At 53.3% G+C, this 18,763-nt stretch overlaps 1 protein-coding gene across 1 annotated transcript in view; it reads right to left on the bottom strand.

The window, feature by feature from the left end:
• Positions 1 to 18,351, bottom strand: part of GRM2 (glutamate metabotropic receptor 2) — a 36,866-nt gene extending 18,515 nt beyond the window's left edge. The window contains exon 1 of the mRNA XM_077821595.1: positions 17,815 to 18,351. Within this exon, the coding sequence (XP_077677721.1) occupies positions 17,815 to 18,351 (537 nt within the window). The remainder of the gene's footprint in view (positions 1 to 17,814) is intronic.
• Between the last annotated feature and the right edge of the window lie 412 nt (positions 18,352 to 18,763).

The raw sequence follows: 18,763 nt of genomic DNA, 5'->3' as shown, positions 1-18,763 counted from the left end.
GATTGTGAAGTGTGACCCATTCGTTAGCCGTGGGATGGGGGCCCGCTGGTGGGATGCTGGCTGTGTCCTGCTCTCTATTCACAGGTATTAATTTAGGAATGAGACAGGCCAGGACCACAGAAATCAGATACAGTCCATACAATAATAATTTTTCAATACCATCGACAGCTGTAAAAGGACATTACTATGGGCAATTCGTTAGCCCTTACATTGGGTTTCTGCTCCTGGGGCCTGTCTCACTAAGAGAGGTAGAGGCAACGGACACAAAACTTTCAGGAATCTGCTCATCTCAGGCACACATCCGGAGATGTAGTGATTTCCAAGCAGAGCCACTCACTCTCCTAGGCATTAAACGCTGTGCTTTCCTTTAAAGCGCCGGTAAGGTCAGAAATGTGACTGTAAAAGTGGCCCTTTTTATTCAATGGCTCTGAGCCCAGAGTGCCTCCTCGTCATTATAGGCTGATTCTAATACAAACACGGTTCTCTCTTAGCCCTGGAGACCCCTCATGGCAACGATGGCCATTCATATCTCTACATCTCCACAGACCCAAAGCGCCACTCACCTGCCAAGCCCACTGACCAGAAAGGAAAGAAAGGCATTAGACCAGTGGTCCCCGCTCTACCCCCAGCACAGCTCCAGTCCCAGCTCCACTCTGCCCCCAGCCCATCTCCGCCTCCAGCCCAGCTTTGCCCTCATTCCCTCTCTACCTCCAGCCCAGCTCCACTCTGCCTCCTACACCGTCCCCAGCCCAGCTCCAGCCCCAGCCCAGCTCAACTGTGTCCTCTGCTCCACTCCCAGCCCAGCTCCGCCTCTAGCCCCAGCTCCTCCCCCATACCCAGTTCATCCTACAGCGCTGCTTTCAACCCAAACTCCTCTGCTGAGCCAACTGTGCCAGTAATGGGCGGGGGGGGATGCAGACAGCTTCCATTACTGGTAAGAGGTGGCGTGACAGGAAAAGTTTGGCACCACTGCATTAGACCCTCGGCTTTCTCACATTGTATCAGTCTATGTGGTGACATCACATCACGATGCAGGGTCACCACCGCTTGAGGCACGTTCACGACGTAAGAATTGCGACTCATCTATCTGATGACTCTCCGCCACCCCAACGGATCACTCTCCAGTAGTCAAAGCCTGAGAGCCACCGTGGTTCAGTGATGGAGAGTGAGCTGGGTTCTATTTGGCCTCATATAGAGTCCGCTGCACTATCACTACATTCCCAAGCACAGCACCTTTGTTACTGGCGACGATGGAAGAAAGAACCCAGCTGGATTTTCAGGACCAGGCAGAGTTTGGAAAAATCAATTTTTGACTTGTAAATGGAGCCAATTAGGCCCTGAATCTTGATAATTTCACACATGCAATCCCGTTTCTCATTCCTGCGTGGATGTGCAGTCACAGCAACTGCAGACACAAAAGTTGTCACAACTGTGCATAGTCAGTGTAATTGCACATGGCGATTATGCACCTGTATTTTTCATGCACAGTGGGGCGTCTGCAGTTATAAAATTCCAGCCCTTGATGGGAGTCATGGCTTCATTCCTGAAGTACCTGAAGAAAACAATTGGGTTTCTCCTCAGCTGGATGCTGAGGCTAAGCTGAAGGAGGCTCAAGGACCGTGCATGCTGGAGAAGGATGTACCACAGCCCAGTGTCCAGAAACTGTGCAGTCTAAGCATATCTTGGACAAAGGTTTCGCCACAGCTGGTGAAGTCACATTCAACCACACATGTGCCCTATGAGACAGAGAAGAAGGAAGAGGGGGAGGGATAGCTCAGTGGTTTGAGCATTGGCCTGCTAAACCCAGGGTTGTGAGTTCAATCCTTGAGGGGGCCATTTGGGATCGGGGGGCAAAAATTGGGGATTGGTTTGGACTAGATGACCTCCTGAGGTCCCTTCCAACCCTGATATTCTATGATTCTATGAAGAAACCTAGTATCCATCCCTCCCCAACCTGATGGAGAAGCCGGCCAGCAAATCTGGACTGGTGACTAAGGGCAAAGTTGGCCATGTCCGAGAGTCCATCATCAGCCCCCTGTGAGGACTCCATAATGGGGATGATGCAGACGAGGGCACCAGGCAAAAAACTGTGACAATCACCATGGAACTCCCCTCATCATGCCATTTTCACAGGGTCACTTTTATGGAAACGTGAACAACCCCAGTGAGATGTCTGAAAGGTAGCGGCATGTGGGATGCTGAAGGCTAGAGAGCTTTGATTGGCTGAAAGTGAGACCCTTCAGAGTTCTCTGAGTCCAGTAGCCAATCATAGCCTTCCACTTCCCGAGCATTCTATCCATGTAACGATGCCTGTAGCAGGGCTGCATGAGCCTCCTGCTATTTCTTTTCAAAATATTTTTCAGAACAATAAACCTTTTTCCACCTCAAACATTAGATGTGAAGATAATTATCAGCAGTCTAGAGGGTGATAACCTGTCAGGCTTTCCCTACAAGTCACATCATGTTCATTGTCAGGGTGAAGGTCACATATGTCTGTTATTTTGAGTGACTTGGATGTTTTTTTCCTTCCAGTCTCCGCTCCTGTTGCACTGTGGTTTCCAGCTTTCTGAAGGAGTAGCATTATCCTGAGCTGGTGGCTTCTTCTGGGTTGATTTTGGTTGGTTTTAATATTTCATATTTTGCTCTCTTTTGGGGAAAATAAACTGCTTCAGTTGCAAAAGCAGAAGATTCCGCTGCAGGGAACACAACAGAACATCATAATCTTCAAAGTGTTTTGCAAGCATTCAGTAATTTATTATTATTAATTACTTGTATTGTTGTAGAGCCTAAGAGCCCCAGTCATGGACCAGAACCCCATTGTGCTAGGTGCTGCACAAGCACAGAACAAAAAGTCTACATATAAGACAAAGATTCCAGCGAAGTATTATCCTGATCCCCATCATTTTACAGGTGGGACAACTGAGACAGATTCGGGGAGTTGTCTCAGGCCACATAAAGAGTCAATGCCAGCGTCAGAGCTAGAATGCTCAGATGTGCACTTAGCCCATGCATCCCTCTAACATACCAGCACCTGCTAACAATTCGTGGTACGGTACTGATGCAAAGCAGGCAGGTGTGTTTGGGGGAGGTAAGCAGGGAGCTAGCCTGTCACAATGACACTAAGTAGCTGGGGAGGACACTACAGAGCTGATATTGCAAGGGGGGTTGGCTGACATCAGTGTGAGGTCGCCTCCTGTCCCGATTTCCATGGGGCTCTCTCTCCACATACAGGATATTAAAACTTGAAAAGCATTCTGAAATATTGAAAGCAATTTCAGCGTGGGGGCACCTCCCCAGCACACTATGATAGGGTGTATTCCAAGACATTGTGATACAATGATTTTGACCTGCTGGACAAAGCTAAAAAGAGGCCAGGCTAGAACTTATGACAGCATTGTCCGGGGTGACACATGAGGCAAAACACCACAGAGGGCCCCACAGATCTTCCGCTGGCAGCAGAAAGAAAAGGAGAACCGTATGGGCATAGAGAGGGAGGGACCTTCCTGTATGCAGGCGCTCCTTGCTCTTCAGGGGTCAAGGCTCCTGGTTGCACCGTCTGTTATTGATGAAAAACCTCCCACGCTCAGCCATCAGAGTGGGTCTTTAAAGTGTATGATTCAAATGCCCTCCTGTCTCTGTCACCTGATATGCCCGCTGGCATGATGTAACATTGTATCAGTGACGTCCAATCACAGCCATCACCTACACCCACCACCTCACATCTGGAACAGGAAAGGTGCACCCTAGAGCAAGAAGCCATACATCCAAGACCCTGGCAAAGGGGTGGCTGCCGGGAAGAAATGGACATAATGACTTTGTTTTGTTTCAATGTCCTGCAGCAAGATGGGAACTCAAACTGAAGTCCCTCTGGCTACCGTGATCCCTCGCTGTATCATGTCTAACAGAGACTACACACTCATTGGAGCAGGGACCTGACTCTACTGTGTGCCAGTGTGCCATGCACAGGTAGGTCACTTGTAGAAAGACTGATGGGTTTAAAGGTAGATGATCACATCTTCCATGACCACAGCCTCTTAGAGCTCCTGCCCCAGGATGGCTTCTGGGAGTGCCCAAGGTGGCATGGAGAAGGGACAATCCTGCCAGCCCTCTACATGGGCATGTCCAGTGACCTCAAGGGGGGCTTCCATGCTCAGAAGGACCCCAAGGCAGTTTGCATTCCAGAACTTCCACATTCGTGCATCTTCATGCCAACCTACTGCCAAGGCTATGAAAATGGCAGCTACTTCCCACTTTACCATGTGGTCCGGTGGCAGGGGAGGGAGGGCATTGTTCCACAGCATCCCTCTCAGAAAGCATAATCACATAATAGCTACGTAAAATATAGCTCCATCATAGCGAGACTGCTGGCCTCCGACCATGAGGGACGAGAATACCTGCTGAGATGAATGACCAGAAGCAAACTATCCTGGGCACTGGACATTAATCCCCCAGCATAGGGTTGCCAATTTTGGTTGGACATATTCAAGGAGGTTTCATCACATGACATGATCTTTAATTCCTGGAGACTCCAGGACAATCCTGGAGGACTGGCAACCGTATGAGTGACCCTGGACTTCAGGCATTACTGTGTGTTGTCAGCGAGATGTTTTTCTGCAGCTGAATTCCATCAGACTTCCAAGGTGGCAGGGAGGCACGACGAGACCACCGGCTTTCGCAGGGAGGATGATGCTTTCCACTTCCCAGTGTTCCTCCCACCCCCATTTCCCTTGCACCATGGAATCCCAGTCTGTCCATGAGGGGTTAAGACTAGATCCAAAGGATCAGCAAACACTGCTCATGCACACTCCAAAATGGGTTTCTAGTCCCAGTGCATTCCTGGGGATTTCTCCTCTACCTCTGCCCCCATGAGCAGATGGGATGGTTGTGGGGACTGAATTCCCAGAGAGGAGGTTGGGCCTTTCCCCTCTTGGGAACCCTTTCCCCTGCCTGACTTGGGGCCCTGCTTTTCTTCCCAACACACCCGCTGCTTGCCAATGATTAGAGAGAAGTCACGCCAGCAGGTGTTAAGAGGAATTGCAGAGGCTGGGCCATTGCATGGTTCGGCCAGGCTGAGCCTGGAGTGAAATCTCAACAACAACATCATCAGAGGTGAGATATTAAACCTCCTGCTGAAATACCGCAAAATCCTTCTCTGTCAGAGCGAGAGACTTTATAAAAACTGCCTGTAAATGAACCCAGAACGTGCAAGACCAGGCAGGTCTGACTCAGGAATTGGAATATGTACATAGGGGCCAAATGCTGAGAGAGGCGGAGCACCAGCAACTCATCTCAGAATACTTCCACCCTACAAAAGTCTCACCTATGAGCTGGTGCGGCGCGGGCATCTCTCAGCCCAGACAGATGAAGAGAAAAGAACAGGAGAATGAAAAAAACAACGGGCCATAGCAGAATATTCCACTGCATGCGTCCAATCATTGAGATTAGAACAAGGGCTGGCGCATGCCCCTTCCTCCCTCCTCCAAACAGCTCACGTTGGCCGCTTGTTCCAGATGCTCTGCAGCAATTCTCATTACCTTCAAAGGGGAAAAATCCACACTAATGAGGCTATTAAAAATACAGACTGTCAAAGAGGCAGGCGAGAGGAAGCCTGTGAGCTGATTGGCTAGCAAGAGCTGGTATCTGGGGCCGGTTTCTCAGCCCCTGATGATGTGGAAGTCTCTGCTGCTTAATTAACATGTACAAATATGTCTTTAACAGACTATTACACTCCTCATGGCAATAAGGCACAAGAGACTGCGAATTACCCTGCATTGATTCACACCAGGCATCGTCATTGGAGGCTCTTGACCGTAGGCACACAAGGTGCAAATTAATGGAGAACAATTCACTCCCTGTCATGTCCTATTGCCAAATGATCACAGCGCTCAGGCCCGCAGTCCGCCAATCACATTCTGGTTCCAGTGGGCTCCGACTCCTGTTAGGCACAAGTTGGGATCGTGCCAGGTTATACCAGTCCTGATTAAAATGCAGAAGGCAACTCCTCACTGTGAGAAGGTAGAACTCCCAAACTCAGCTGGGAGCTCTCTTGACATCTGGGAGGTACTTGAGCATTTGGCTGTCCCTAGGAGATGGCTAGACATCTGGGAGGAATTGAGATATCTTGGAGGTATCCAGGTATGTGGGAGTTATCCAGATATCTAAGTTGTATCTAGGCACCTAGGACAGACCTTTGCTGATCTGGCAGGAGAACTCAGAGCCTCACCTGGGGGATGCCTTCCTTATCTTACTTGGAAGGACAGATACTCTGCAAGCAACACCCAGTGTGTCATGTGACAAAGGTCAGCGGTACTTCCTCTTACTGCCAACTGGTTCAGCAGAACGCCACCCTTGCCTCCTCCCACTAACATCCTCAGACCCGCAGAGAGAGCGGCAGCATGCGACAGCCACAGTCTCCAGGGAGTTGGCAGGCTGACACCAACTGGTGACCTCCAGTGGGGCACCGTCCTGTTCCTTTTCAGTGGTTCCCTCCAGCTCTCACGTGTGCTGAATCCTGGGCAGATGGGGCTCTGATGGGTTCTCCACTTTCCCCTCTTCTCATCAGACCCATTTGACAAGTTTATGGCCCCATTATCCACCTCTGCTCCATCTGTTACCCCAGAATTGGCGACTGGCACTTCTAGAGTTGGGTAGAAGGGGGAGATACCTAACACAAGCTGGGTATCCTTTGCCCAGTCCAGCAAGATCCACACCCTTTGGAACTCCCTGCATGCTGCAATTTAGCAATGGGCTCTCTGAACTCTTGAGAACAGCCCTTTTTCACAATTTGTAACAGACATGCTTGAAGGTCAAGGGATGGCACTTCCAGAAAGCTGTCCAGGCATTGGCAAGTCATTAATGTTCATAATGATGGTGCCACGCAAAGGTCCCAATCAGGACTGAGGCCTGATGGTGCTCGGCAATGTACAAAAGCATATGGAAATGCAGTCCCTACTTTCTTACAATCGAATGTGAGCCATGCTACAAGAGAATGTTAGAACCAGAAGGAGAGATGGGATGCAGGATATTGAGATTGTGTGGTCACACAGGGAGCGAGGCACAGAGCCTCAAAGGTATTTAGGTGCCTAACACTCCCGGGAGTTGACACCTAAGTACCTTTGAGGAGCTGGGCCCTACCACACAATTTGCTGGTTCCAGCTCATGTGATGCTAAAAACAAATGAAGGTAAGGTTAGTAGGGATTGCTGTCCCCATTTTGGAGGTCGGCAAACCAAGCGCCTGAAAGGGGAAGTGATTTGTTTTGCATTGCTCAGCGAGGCACTGCCAGGGCCTGGGTCGCTTAGTTTGCAGCGAGGCTGTCTGTAAGCTTGTGCTCTTTATGACTGTCCCCATCAGTGGGCAGCTAACATCCTAGGAACTGCTGTGACCTGATTGACCCCGGTGCCCTCAAATGTTCCTGGAATCTGGCTGTACAGAAGTTGAGCATTGCCAGGGAGTATGCATGAGGTACACTCTGCTAACCACCAGGGTAGATGGGGGAGTTCAGGGGGCGGGAGTGGGGGTAGGGAAATCCCGGTCTGGCATAGTCATGAGCCCGCCTGCTCGCTAAAATGCTAGCGGCCAGCAGAGCTTTGTTTGTGCCATGAGCCTGCTTCGTAGAATGGTAGCCGGAACGACTCTGCCGCTAGAAGGATACCAGCCAGGACTGCTCTGCCTTTGCCACGATTCTGCCTGCTGCCCTTCCTTCTGTTGGCACTGCCCTTGCCTCACGCTCATAAGTTTTAATGCCACTTGGGTGAGATCGGCACTTTCCAGCATGATTACACTGCTGGGTCTGAAATCCTGCAGGGCAGCACATTTCATTGCTCCCCTCCTTCCCCTTTGCTCCCCACCCCTACTACATCTTGCAGGCGTAACACAGGGCTTGGACAATGTACTGTCACAGGAAAGGCTGCTTTCTCCCGATTGGCCCAGGGAGCAGAGCCGGAGCCAGGTGCGCTGGAGCTGTGCAGGGCACCCCAGGGAGCAGGGAGGATGGAAAGCAACACGCCCCATTTATGGGCAACGCCAGTGCTCCCACATGCTCATCCGGCCCCCAGAGTCCCTGCAGACACCCCAGGGGAGGACAGCACTGGGAATGTCCACCAGGCCTTTGTTAAAGAGAATTAAGCACCTTCGAAAGGTGCCAGCTGCAGGGCTGATGAGGCACAGCCAGCAGCAGTGACTATTCCCCCCCACGGAGCCTCACTTATGGCCTCAAGAGGCCAACCAACTCCAGGGGCGAGAGGCATTTTCACTCTCTGTAGGGCCATGGAATCCTGGGCTTCTTTACTAAGATTGCCACCAGGCTTCCAAACAGTCCCAATATAGCACAGACCCACGTCCACAAGGAACCAAAGGTGAGGCCACCAACTTGTCTTACAGAGGTTCCCAAATGGCCCATCATACACCAGGACTTCCAGCCAGAACTCGCCTGGGCTGGATTTGAACCAAAGATCTTAGAGGGGGAAGGGGCTAGCCCAGTTCCTTAAGCCAGCCAGTCTCCTGGTGGTCACGATTCCTAGTAAGTGTAAACCTCCCACCTTCAAGGAGCCACCGGCTACTAGCCCCTGAAGGGTTAGTTGTGGACTATGAAGCTGTGAGAGAAAGGCTCAGTGATTCCAGAGAAGACGCTGGTATGAGAGAAGGATTTGGCCAGGTGCATGTCAGAGAGAGAGAGAACAAAATAGGTACAGATGTGTCCATGTTCACAGTTGTGCAGAGAAACAAGTGATGAAGAAGATGCCAGCCACAGATAGATAATGTTCTCTCCTGCAGTCACCCTGAGGAACATCTACTCTCTTTCTAAGTACAATGGAAAACCAGACTCCCTGCTGTTTCTTCAATGCCTCATTGCTCCACACTCTGCCCCCAGCGCCCTGGGGTTCAGCCAGGACATAAAAAACCCTGAACATGCCTTCCGAGGTCAAGGTTTTTCACATCTGTGACCCACATAGATCTGGATTGCCTCCAACCCAGCCAATGACCAACAGCAGAGCAGTCAAGGCAGGTCTAGTGTTGTCTCATCCGTTACCTGGGTTGACCAGCTTGACTGGCGATGTCGGTGTCCATTGTAACATCACAGCTCTCGCCACAGGGTGCTGATGCTAGTGTCCTAAAGGACCCTCAGCTGCTTGAAGGTGAACTGCCATCCCAGGGAAACGTGGTCCTCTCCTGAGATGCAAGGTGCCTGATGGGGGCATGAAAAAACAAACCTCCCGTACGGAGTGCATTACTCACAGATAACGCTCTCTTATATCTGGCTGTTGAGGGGGATAATATCAACCCTAGAAGTAGAAACTTCCTAGCCACAGATCCCTTTATAGGCACCATTTCCCTTTCCCAAGCCCACTGTTGAGGAGAGGATTGTCTCTTGGGGGAGAATGTGGTAGATCTTCCGGAGAAACTATGGGTAATGGGGGCAAAGGGAGAAGCCGAGGATGGCAAACCATGGGGAGCAGGTTTCCCCTCCCCTGCTAGGAGAGAGTAGCTCTCTCAGGACACAGCTGGGTGATCCACTGGAGGAGAAACCTAGGGTTGGTGTGGAGAAGAAGCCTAGGATTGACTGACTCCATCCACCTCCTCACTCTCAGTGAGGCAATCTCTTGTTCAGGATGGGGTCCACTGCCTGCCTTCCCTTCCCTTCCATTCCATTCAACTCTCCAGCATTAAATTCCCTGCTTCTCCTCAAACCATCCTCACCCCTGAGCAAAGAGGCTGATCACAGAAGGGTTATGTTTCCACCCAAACCAGGAAAGGAGATGGAGAGGTATTCTAAGTGTGTCTGGTACCAGCCTTTGGGACCAACACTGCAGGTGGGGTGCGATTGCTCTGACTGCAGAAGAGCCGAAGCCATCGATGATGAGGGCACTAATGAATAAACTTGCAACTAAACTGAATAACAGGGGTTGCCGCCTGTAGACTATGCCCACCAAAGTCAATGCAGCCAGGCCAAGCCCTGCGATTGGATTTCTCTCCCCCTGTGGCAAGTTATCCCCTAACTGCCCATTGCACCGTCCTCTGCAGCAGCTGGCACCAGCCCCTGGATTCACTGGTGCACTAGTCTGATCCTGGCTGGGCAGTCCCGTGTCTCCCCCTGTCTCTGTGTACGTCCGCCTGTCTCTAGGAGCCAGCCTCTGCTCTCAGTTACACCTGTCTCTGAGGCAGACGGCAGCACACCTGGTCTGCCTGGCTCTAGCTCCCTCACCTGTTCTTTTAGAGCCCTGACAAGCTCGGGGAAAGTCAGGGTAACACTGGCAGGTGCTGACGAGGGGAAGCCTCACTGATGGGCGGTGGGGACTTTTCATCTTCGCTGGGCTGCAGCCGTCAGCCCTGCGACCTCCCTCTCATCCTTACGCTGAGCAGCTCTTCTCTTTCCTTCCTCCGTGGCGGGCGTGAAGGCTCTGGAGGGCATCCCCAGGAAGAAGCCCGATGCCAAGGGGCTGAAGAACTGCATGGTCACAGACCCTGCCCTGGGAGGTGGGGATGGTGCTCAGAGGCAGCTCTCGGCAGCCCCAGACTCCCTGCAGCAGCTGGGTGCTCCAGACCAGGCAGCAGCTATGGATGTGAGTATCCTTCATCTCGCAGGCGGGGTTTCTTTTGACTGAAAATCCCCAGGCACAGCTCAAGGGGGGCTGCGGGTGTCACCCAGCACAGATCTGCCCCCCGACGGTGCCCTTCATATCACTTTTAAAGACATCCCCCTGCTCTGGAAGCCAAAGGGGGCTTAGGCAAAAGCTGGCAAGAGCTGAATGGCCACTGCCAGGACATGTAGCATGACCAGTGGAACTGGGAAAACCGGGTCAGATTTCAGGGGGAGCCTGACTGGGGGCAGCCTCTCTTCTCTGCACAGCTCCAGGAATCCTTCCGGTTCTCTGTGATGGTCTTTTTCTGCCAGGCCCGGAAAACTGGTCCCGGTTCTCCATTTCCACTCCTCCCACTGCAGAGCACAGAGGCAGGCCTGGACATTCCTTGAGAGCCACAACAGCCCCAACGCCCTCCCAGCATCTCCCCCAACAGGCCTAGTGGGATTCCACCTTCTCCAGTGACTACGGCCAGCCAAAACAACAGCTCACCCCGCAGGCATTGGAGACCCTTCCTGCAGGCTCAGGCTGGTATTTTAAGTCCCTATAGGGCCCCCCTGGAAGTGTCAGTGCGCATGGTACTGTGTCAGCAGCTTCACAGACCTTTGATTGGTTGCTCGGTTGGATCAACCCCAATGAGGCAGCTAGTTTTGGCTGGTCTCTTAGGTGCCCATTTAAGGCCTACATGGACACCTATGTTTGGGCAAAAAGGTGTTCAATAAACATAAAGTGGGTGTCATGTCCCCTTCTAGGGGCTAGACCACATAGAAGGTAACAGCCTACAACTGCTGTCAGCTAATGGAGCTTTTCCTTTAGCTCAAGCAATAGAAGTCTGAGCTTTAGTGCAGAAGGCCCTGCGTTCAGACTCTGCTGGTGGCCTGTAGCTGAGATCATTACACACACAGGAGTGACGGGGGAAACCAGATGTTACGTCCCAAGTTTGCACAGTGTTTCTGACTCAATGGAGAGATGGATGTTATTCTGTGGTTGCCTCTCCCGTAGCGACAGACGGTTTCCTGCCTTCTCTTCACAGCAGAAAGCGATCTCTCCTGCTCTCGCTCCCGCACCAGAGAAGGACCCCAGCTGCAAATCCGCCATTGCCATCCAGTCGTGGTGGCGGGGGGTGCTCAGCCGGCGAACGGTGCGCCAAGCGACGCTCTGCGTGCTGATGATCCAGAGGTGGTGGCGCCGGGTCTCCTTCCCGTGGCTGGAGGAGAGGAGGGTCAGGGCGCTGGCAATGTATGTGAGGCCCGTGAGAGCTAGCGTCCTCCTGCAGTCACTGGTCAGGATGTGGCGTGCGAGGAGCCAGTACAAGGCGTACCAGAGGGCAGTCCTGGTTATCCAGAACGAGCGGTGGCAGTACTCCTGCCGGAGAGAGGCTGCGGTGTTTGCAGGGAGCAGCCTGGCGGACGGGGGCGTGGACCTGAACTTTGAGATCATTGTTGGTTAAGCCGACTCTGTTAAAGCTGTGGGAAAGGCTCCGTGCGGAGACAAGCACGGAGAGTGAAATAAACACGTTCCCTGGAAGCGAAATCCCAGTCAGGACGTGATTTTCTTTGAAAGCCTAGGGGCAGGCAGGCAGGCAGCGGGCCTCTGAAAGTGGACAGGCCAAGCTGGCGTACAAAGGCACGATCCAAGCCACTGTAGGCCTCGCGAGGAAGGTCACATTGGGAATCTAGCACCTCACTGGGTAGCATAGGCAGCCGTCCATACCAGGTCTGTTTATTCCATGCCAAGACCTAGAGAGCCAAGCTGGCAGCGGATGCTAGAAAGCCCAAGCCTCAGTCTGCATCCACCAGCCTCAAGAACTTTGCATTGCTCGCAGCAGAGCCCTGCGACATCCACCAATCCAGTTCTGGGGTAGCTTCTGAGACCTTATCCGCTCAGGAGTACATTGGGGCGGCTTCTGAGACCTTATCCACCCAGTGGCCTCCACGATCTTATCCCCTCAGTTCCTAAGAACTCAGCTCGACTCTGAACTCCTCACTGAGGTTTCTTTATTGGCATGCAATCAAACGACACTTGAGTTAAGCAGGCTCAAGAGTAGAGGGTGGGTACAGGGCATACCCCCCACCACCAAAATTACACAGCAAACTTCTTCCTCTATAGACGTTTCCAGATTAAACTACATTTACCATACACTGCATCACACGTTTAAGGATTGGCTGTACAATCCCCATATGGCATGCTCTGTCCACGCACGACTTACTCTTTACATCATCTTTATGATCCCAATTTATCTTGTTGCTTGTTATCTTGGCCATTGTAAATGGTTCCCTGGGGGTTCCCCCTTGTTTTAGCTAGTGCAGACATTCTGTTTCCAGGCTGCTGATTCATTTACCTCCCTAATCCTGTCTCCTGAGAAATGAGGCTTCATTCATGTCAAGCCAGGCCTACAACCACTTATAAGAAAATCACCTCACCTGCACTGCCATGCAGCCCCCTCTGGGGTGTAACATGGCAGCTGTTTTTAACAGTGGAAAGTCAGACTAACCAGCAGGTTAACTCAGGGAGTGCAGGAGAATACCACATCCAGATGGAACAGCAAGGGAAATTTTGGCCTCGTACTTAGCTAGGAGACTGCCAAGGAAACGCTGTACCCTGCAGGAAGGAACCGTGTGGCACAATGCCCTGGTTTTGTGTTAGTAGATCGCTCTCCTCTGGCTGAATCAGGACTGAGGGAATACCCAGGGGGCACTGTGCTGGTTAGATTCCAACTGCTTGTGATCCATAAAGATTCCTCTTTAAACTTAGGGTTCTGGCTGTTGGCAATTACCTCCTGTTCCCTAAATTCCAGCCTCTCCACCCCACTGCCATGCACTGCTGCAAAACAGGCTGCATTACCAGGTGGTGGGAGTGATCTGAATGTACACAAGGCCAGAGCCAATCCTGGTAGAAACCAGCACAGCTGCACTGACTGCGAGTCCAAAGATTGAGGGGACAAGTCTGTGAAATGGCTCGAGACCCTGCCGGATGAAAGGCTCTATAGGGCGTGAAGGCAAGAAATCACTACACAGAGTGGCTCTTTCAGCTCATATCGGGGGCCAGGAACAAGGTGAGTCCATATTAAACAGGGAGCCTGGGCTAAGCAGAAAGGAGGGTGCAATTTGCCCCTGTGCAGAAGATCAGCACAATGCTACAGCACACTAAGTGGCAGAGGCCCATGCTGAGTGTGCAAAGGGGTCAGTTTCAGCCAGAGCGACTAATGAAGCTCTTTTAGAGCCAAGTGGGTGAATGACCAGGGGAAGTGGTCATTATGAGACACCCAACCATCCCCCCAGCCCCAAGCTAATGGAGTTTTCAGTGAAGTGAAAGAAGGGGGAAAGGTCCAGAGATCCCAAAGGCTTTAGGACCCTTGAAATCAATGGAAGTTAGGAACCTAAACACCTTGGAGGATCTGGGCCAAAGCCAGCATCTTGGCCAGCAATAGCCTGAGCAGAAGACTGGAAAAACCAGGTACTTCAGAGAGTGGTGCTGGTGGCTTGGGGAGCGATACCCTGTTGTGACACTGCTGATCCACTACTGTAGGGGGCGCTGTGCTGCTGGCAATGCCACCTTTCAGAGGAGCGGTCCCCAACCACTCATGACTGATAAAAACCTCTTCTTGTTTTCACAAGAACAGAGCAGCATCAGCCTCCGCATCCGAGCAAACTTCCCACGAGTAACTGCATCCTGCTGTTCTAACTCCTCCCGCTCTCTTCTCCCAGCAGGCTGAACTAGCTCCAGCGTCTTGCCTAGCTGGCTTTGAACAGCTGCTGTGTTCCACCCGAGGTGGCTGCATCTCAGTGTTGATGCACAGCTCCTGTATATCCAGCTAGCAGTCGCATCGGTGGAGCAGTCCTGCTGCGTTAATCCAGATTACACCCGCAGAGCCGTAACAGAGAGCAATGCTGGGTGCCTGGGGTCTGTGAAAATGCTTTGGAGGCCCTTCTAGATAATAGACACTAGCATTAGCTACAATCTTGGAAACAAGAAAACATGCAGCACTGACTGTTCCTCCAGGAGGGGCTGCAGGCTGCTTCTTAGACAGGAAAACAATGGGGAGCTAGGTGAATTATACCTGCCAAAGGTGTCTGGCAAAGCACAGACAGGCAAGGAGAGATCCAACCCTGCACTGCTCTGGCAACATATAGGGGCTGATACAGGCACCATGAGAGAATCCCCCCTGCACGGGCACAGCATAGGGCTGAGAGCCTGGGGCTGCTCTAATTTACACTGGGGCCACCCTGGTCCTGCATCTGAGTTTACAGCCACCTTTGGCCCGGTGCTGGGCAGGCTGCACTCTCCTTGGGCTCAGCCACTGGTCCTCAAGCCAGCCTGCAGAACAAGGGGCTGCTGCTCCCAGAAGGGAGTGTTGAGAGAGAGAGGGAGAGCGCCCAGTGGGGAAAGAGCGGCGAGTACGTGTGCCGCTGTCGGGGTGGGGGAAGGTGCTAATTCAATGCAGCCTCAGAAATGTGATGTCTCCGCTGGATCAAACCTGGAGCTCTCTGCGCGAAGCCCAGGGGAGAGCGCGAGCATGCTCTGCTTTATTGCAGCCTGGAGAGGACACACGCAGCGCTAGGAAAGCCTCGAATTATTAATAAACGGCTCCGTGTTCTCCTCAGTGCCCCGCAGCTCTATCCCCAGCCCTGGACAGTGTCTGCAACTGCAGCTAATCAGCTGCTTATCTTTTTAATGAGCTGGCTAATGATCTCGCTGCCGATCTCTCTCTCCTTTCGTCTGCCCAGCGATGGATTTACCCGCCCTCTGGGCTGTCGGTGTATCTAATTGCCTATCTGTCTGGCCCCATCATCATTTCTATCTGTCCATCCATCCCTCCCCCATCCCTTTCTTTCCTTCCCCTCCTCCTTTTTCTCTCGCTCCATGTACAGTAGCTCCAAAGAGAAAATGCTCCCTTTACTTCCTACAGCCCCATTGGAATGCTATTCATGGCACTTCAAATAGATATCACATCTGACCATTCAGCTCCTGTACCCCCATCTTTTCAGCTCCCGCAGTCTCTCCCCTCTCTTTGGCCCACTTCCCTTATCTCCTGCCTTGATTCCTTTCACCTCTGCCTGCTTGTTCCCCCTCCCCATCCCTGCAAACCCCTTGGTTCAGGGCCGAGGGCTCCCTGGCAGCCTGACTCAGGGGGACATCATCTTGAGTTGGAAGGGAAAGGAGAGCTGCTCACCCCAGCTGTGCAGCAATCTGCTTGGGAAGGGAATCCAGGAAGGCCCTGCAGGAAGGGAAGGCGGATCTCACAGCAATCTCACGGGACAGGGGCTAGAGGTGTGTGAGGCGGGGGGGGGGGGGAGGTAGGGACGCTGCTTGGCATTCACCCACTCAGGGCAGTGAGGGGGGGCTACAAATGAATGAAGGTCTCCTTCCTTTTCTGTGTCTCTTTGCCCGCCAGCCAGCCAGGGGCCCAGCTCCCATCCTGGGCCTGCGTCTCACCGACTCCAGCCAAGCTAGCCCAAGGGGAGGCGTTTGGCCCAGGAGGCCTGCGGGAAAGCGGCTGATGCTAGCAACAGATGGTGGAGTCTCAGGTGTGCTCGGTGGGGCCCCCTCCTGCAGGGAGGCAATTGAGGACAGAGCTGAAGCAGAGCATGAAAGCGGGGGATGGAGGAGAAGGGCTGTGAATGGGCACCGGTGGTGGGGCCCCTACCCCTTTTGCAAGCAGCAGCTCAGGGCTCTGCTGAATGAATGGCTCTCCCACGCAGGCCTGCTGCAAGGAGCCAGCTCCGCTCAGACACTCGGCTCAGTTTCTTGCACGCCTGGCTCAGCGCCCCAAAGCCCTGGCACCAGGCTGGCTGCCATGCCGGCTCACCTAGCCACGCTCCCTGCTCCCCCCCGGCCAGGCTTTGAATGGAATAATGAGAGATTAATTTGCATTAATTACAGCATTAATGCAGCGCAGAGAGGCTTGGGAGCAGCAGCCAAGTACCGTGGTGGTTGGGAGCGGCAGGCTCTTGAGCGCTTCGGGATCTAGGCCCCCACTAGCCTGCGTGGAATCGGGGGGAGAAGGGGGGCTCTCCATGAGAGGGAGACATCGTGGCAGGGCAGGGAAGGCACAACGTGGCTGCAGTGCTATCAAAAGCCCATCCCCGCCCCCCAGGCAGGGAGCTGAGTTAGGCTGAGTTTAATGTCACCGCCACAGCAAGGAGAGAGGGCTTGCAAAATACTAGTGTGTGGACAAGGTCAGGGCAAGTCGCAGGGCCTGTGTTTGGGGAGAGTTCAAAGGCATTCGGTGTTCAACATGTGGGTGTATACACATCTGCTACAAGGACACACTAGGTCCTAAGGTGTGACCTCCGCACCCCGTGCCACATCACCATCCCAGGGATCTGAACGTACAGGGTGCGACCTCTGCACCCCGTGCCACACCACATCCTCTCTGCCTGGGCTGACATGCCCGGAGGATCCCCCACAAGCAAAGAGACATTTTAGGTTCCTAAAAGGCCGGAAAGGCTGCAGCTAAACTGACAGGCCCCAAGCCAGCACGGTGTCACCGAGGAATGTCTGTGGCTCTTTCCCTGCGATGTGTACAGTGCTTTCCAGTGTACGGGCAGGAGGGTGGTGAGTGGCATGGGTGTGCACGCATGGGAACTGGGGCAAACCCGCACTGGGGCAGGAGGAGGCTAGCTTCTAACTGGTAAAGTGGGCAATAATGAAATCAGCATATGCCGGGGCAATGAGAGAGCCAGGTGTGGGGCTGATCCAGGTGGGGGGTGTGTGTGGAGGACACAGGGGTAGGGTTAAGCCAGATACGCTCACTCCTTGGGGGTGGGCAGGGGTGACACCCATGCGCTCATTCCCTGGGACGGTGATGTGGGGGTCACACCCATATGCTCAGACTCCTGCTTATCCCCCAAACAGGTACAGAAGGAATGGCTGCACCTCACACCTGCCTCATCCCACCCTTTCAAATCCGACCTGGAGCGACCACCAGCTAGGTCTCCAAGAGGTATCTAGCCCATGGCCTCGCTACTGAGACTATGCCAGAGAGCACCAGCTCTTGTGATACAAGCACCTGGTGGCTAGGATCTGGATTGAGATCCCCCCAAACTCATTGCACATAGTGTAGCATACCACATAGCCAGCCGAGTGTCATGACATTCACTCCCTGCCAACCAGAGCTAGATTCAGACTGGCCATACAGAGGTCACCTTAGATCCTACTTCCAGTGGCCTGGGCTTCAATGCCCTCTCGTTCTAATCCCCATGGCCCCAGCTTGCCCACTGTGCACAGAGTACCTGGATGGAGACGTCACTGTATGAGCCCCCGATGACTCCAGTGATTGCCATGGGAACGTCATCATGAATGGCGTAGGAGCCGTCAGGGCAGATGTGTTCGGAGCCATCCACTCGGGTCAGGGAGGCGCGGACAAAATCCAGAGACTGCTCCAGGGCGTAGGTGTCCTTGGAGCAGGTGTCCAGGATGTGGGCCCCCAGTGTGATCCCCGGCAGGATGCGCTGGTCTTTGTTGATCTCATCCAAGGCGAAGAGCATGGCCTCGAGGCGCTGGATCCCTCGGTGCTCATTGATCTTGCCGCACTCCTCGTTGGAGATGCCTTTCTCGTGCACCGGGAACAGCCCCCCAATGACCAGGTCCCCTTCCGTGCTGATCTCCTTCTTGGCCACTGTGCTGTAGCTGGGGTTCGGGCTGCTGGCGAGGCATGTGGTGGCATGGAGCAGCCAAAGCCACAGGGGGACGGAGAGCCCCATGGCCCTGCCCCTGGGGAGTGGAAAGAGCCACCAGGCAGCACTGGTCAAAGCGATGGCCTCTGGCATGTGAGCATTGGCAACAGGTGGCTGAGCTGGAGCTGGGAGGTTATATCACGGAGGTCAGTGGGGACCCATTGCCCGGGGAGGAGGACAAGCGCTCAGCACCTGTAGGGGCAGAGGGAGCAGATCGACAGTCAGACATCTGGAGGAAAGAGCTGCTAGGGGCCTGCCCTAGGGCTGTGACAGCAGGATGGGCAGTGGGGGGTCACACTCCCACCCCAGGGCCTTGGATACCACCACTGGTCCCAACGCTACCTACTTTGGGGCAACTCTACACCAGCATCTCACCGCATTTCAATTACCGGGGCTGTTGCTGGGACAGCCGCATGTGCCCTGGGATTGGCCAGACGGTCACTGTCCAGGAACCGGGCCTGGAATGGGTCCCTCAGCTGGGCACTGACAGCCTGTGCCATCTACA

The sequence above is a fragment of the Eretmochelys imbricata genome, chromosome 7 (genome assembly GCF_965152235.1).
Source record: "Eretmochelys imbricata isolate rEreImb1 chromosome 7, rEreImb1.hap1, whole genome shotgun sequence".
Classification (NCBI taxonomy): domain Eukaryota; kingdom Metazoa; phylum Chordata; order Testudines; family Cheloniidae; genus Eretmochelys; species Eretmochelys imbricata.
The sequence above is the reverse complement of the archived record's forward strand: the minus strand, read 5'-3'. Positions and strand labels throughout refer to the sequence as shown.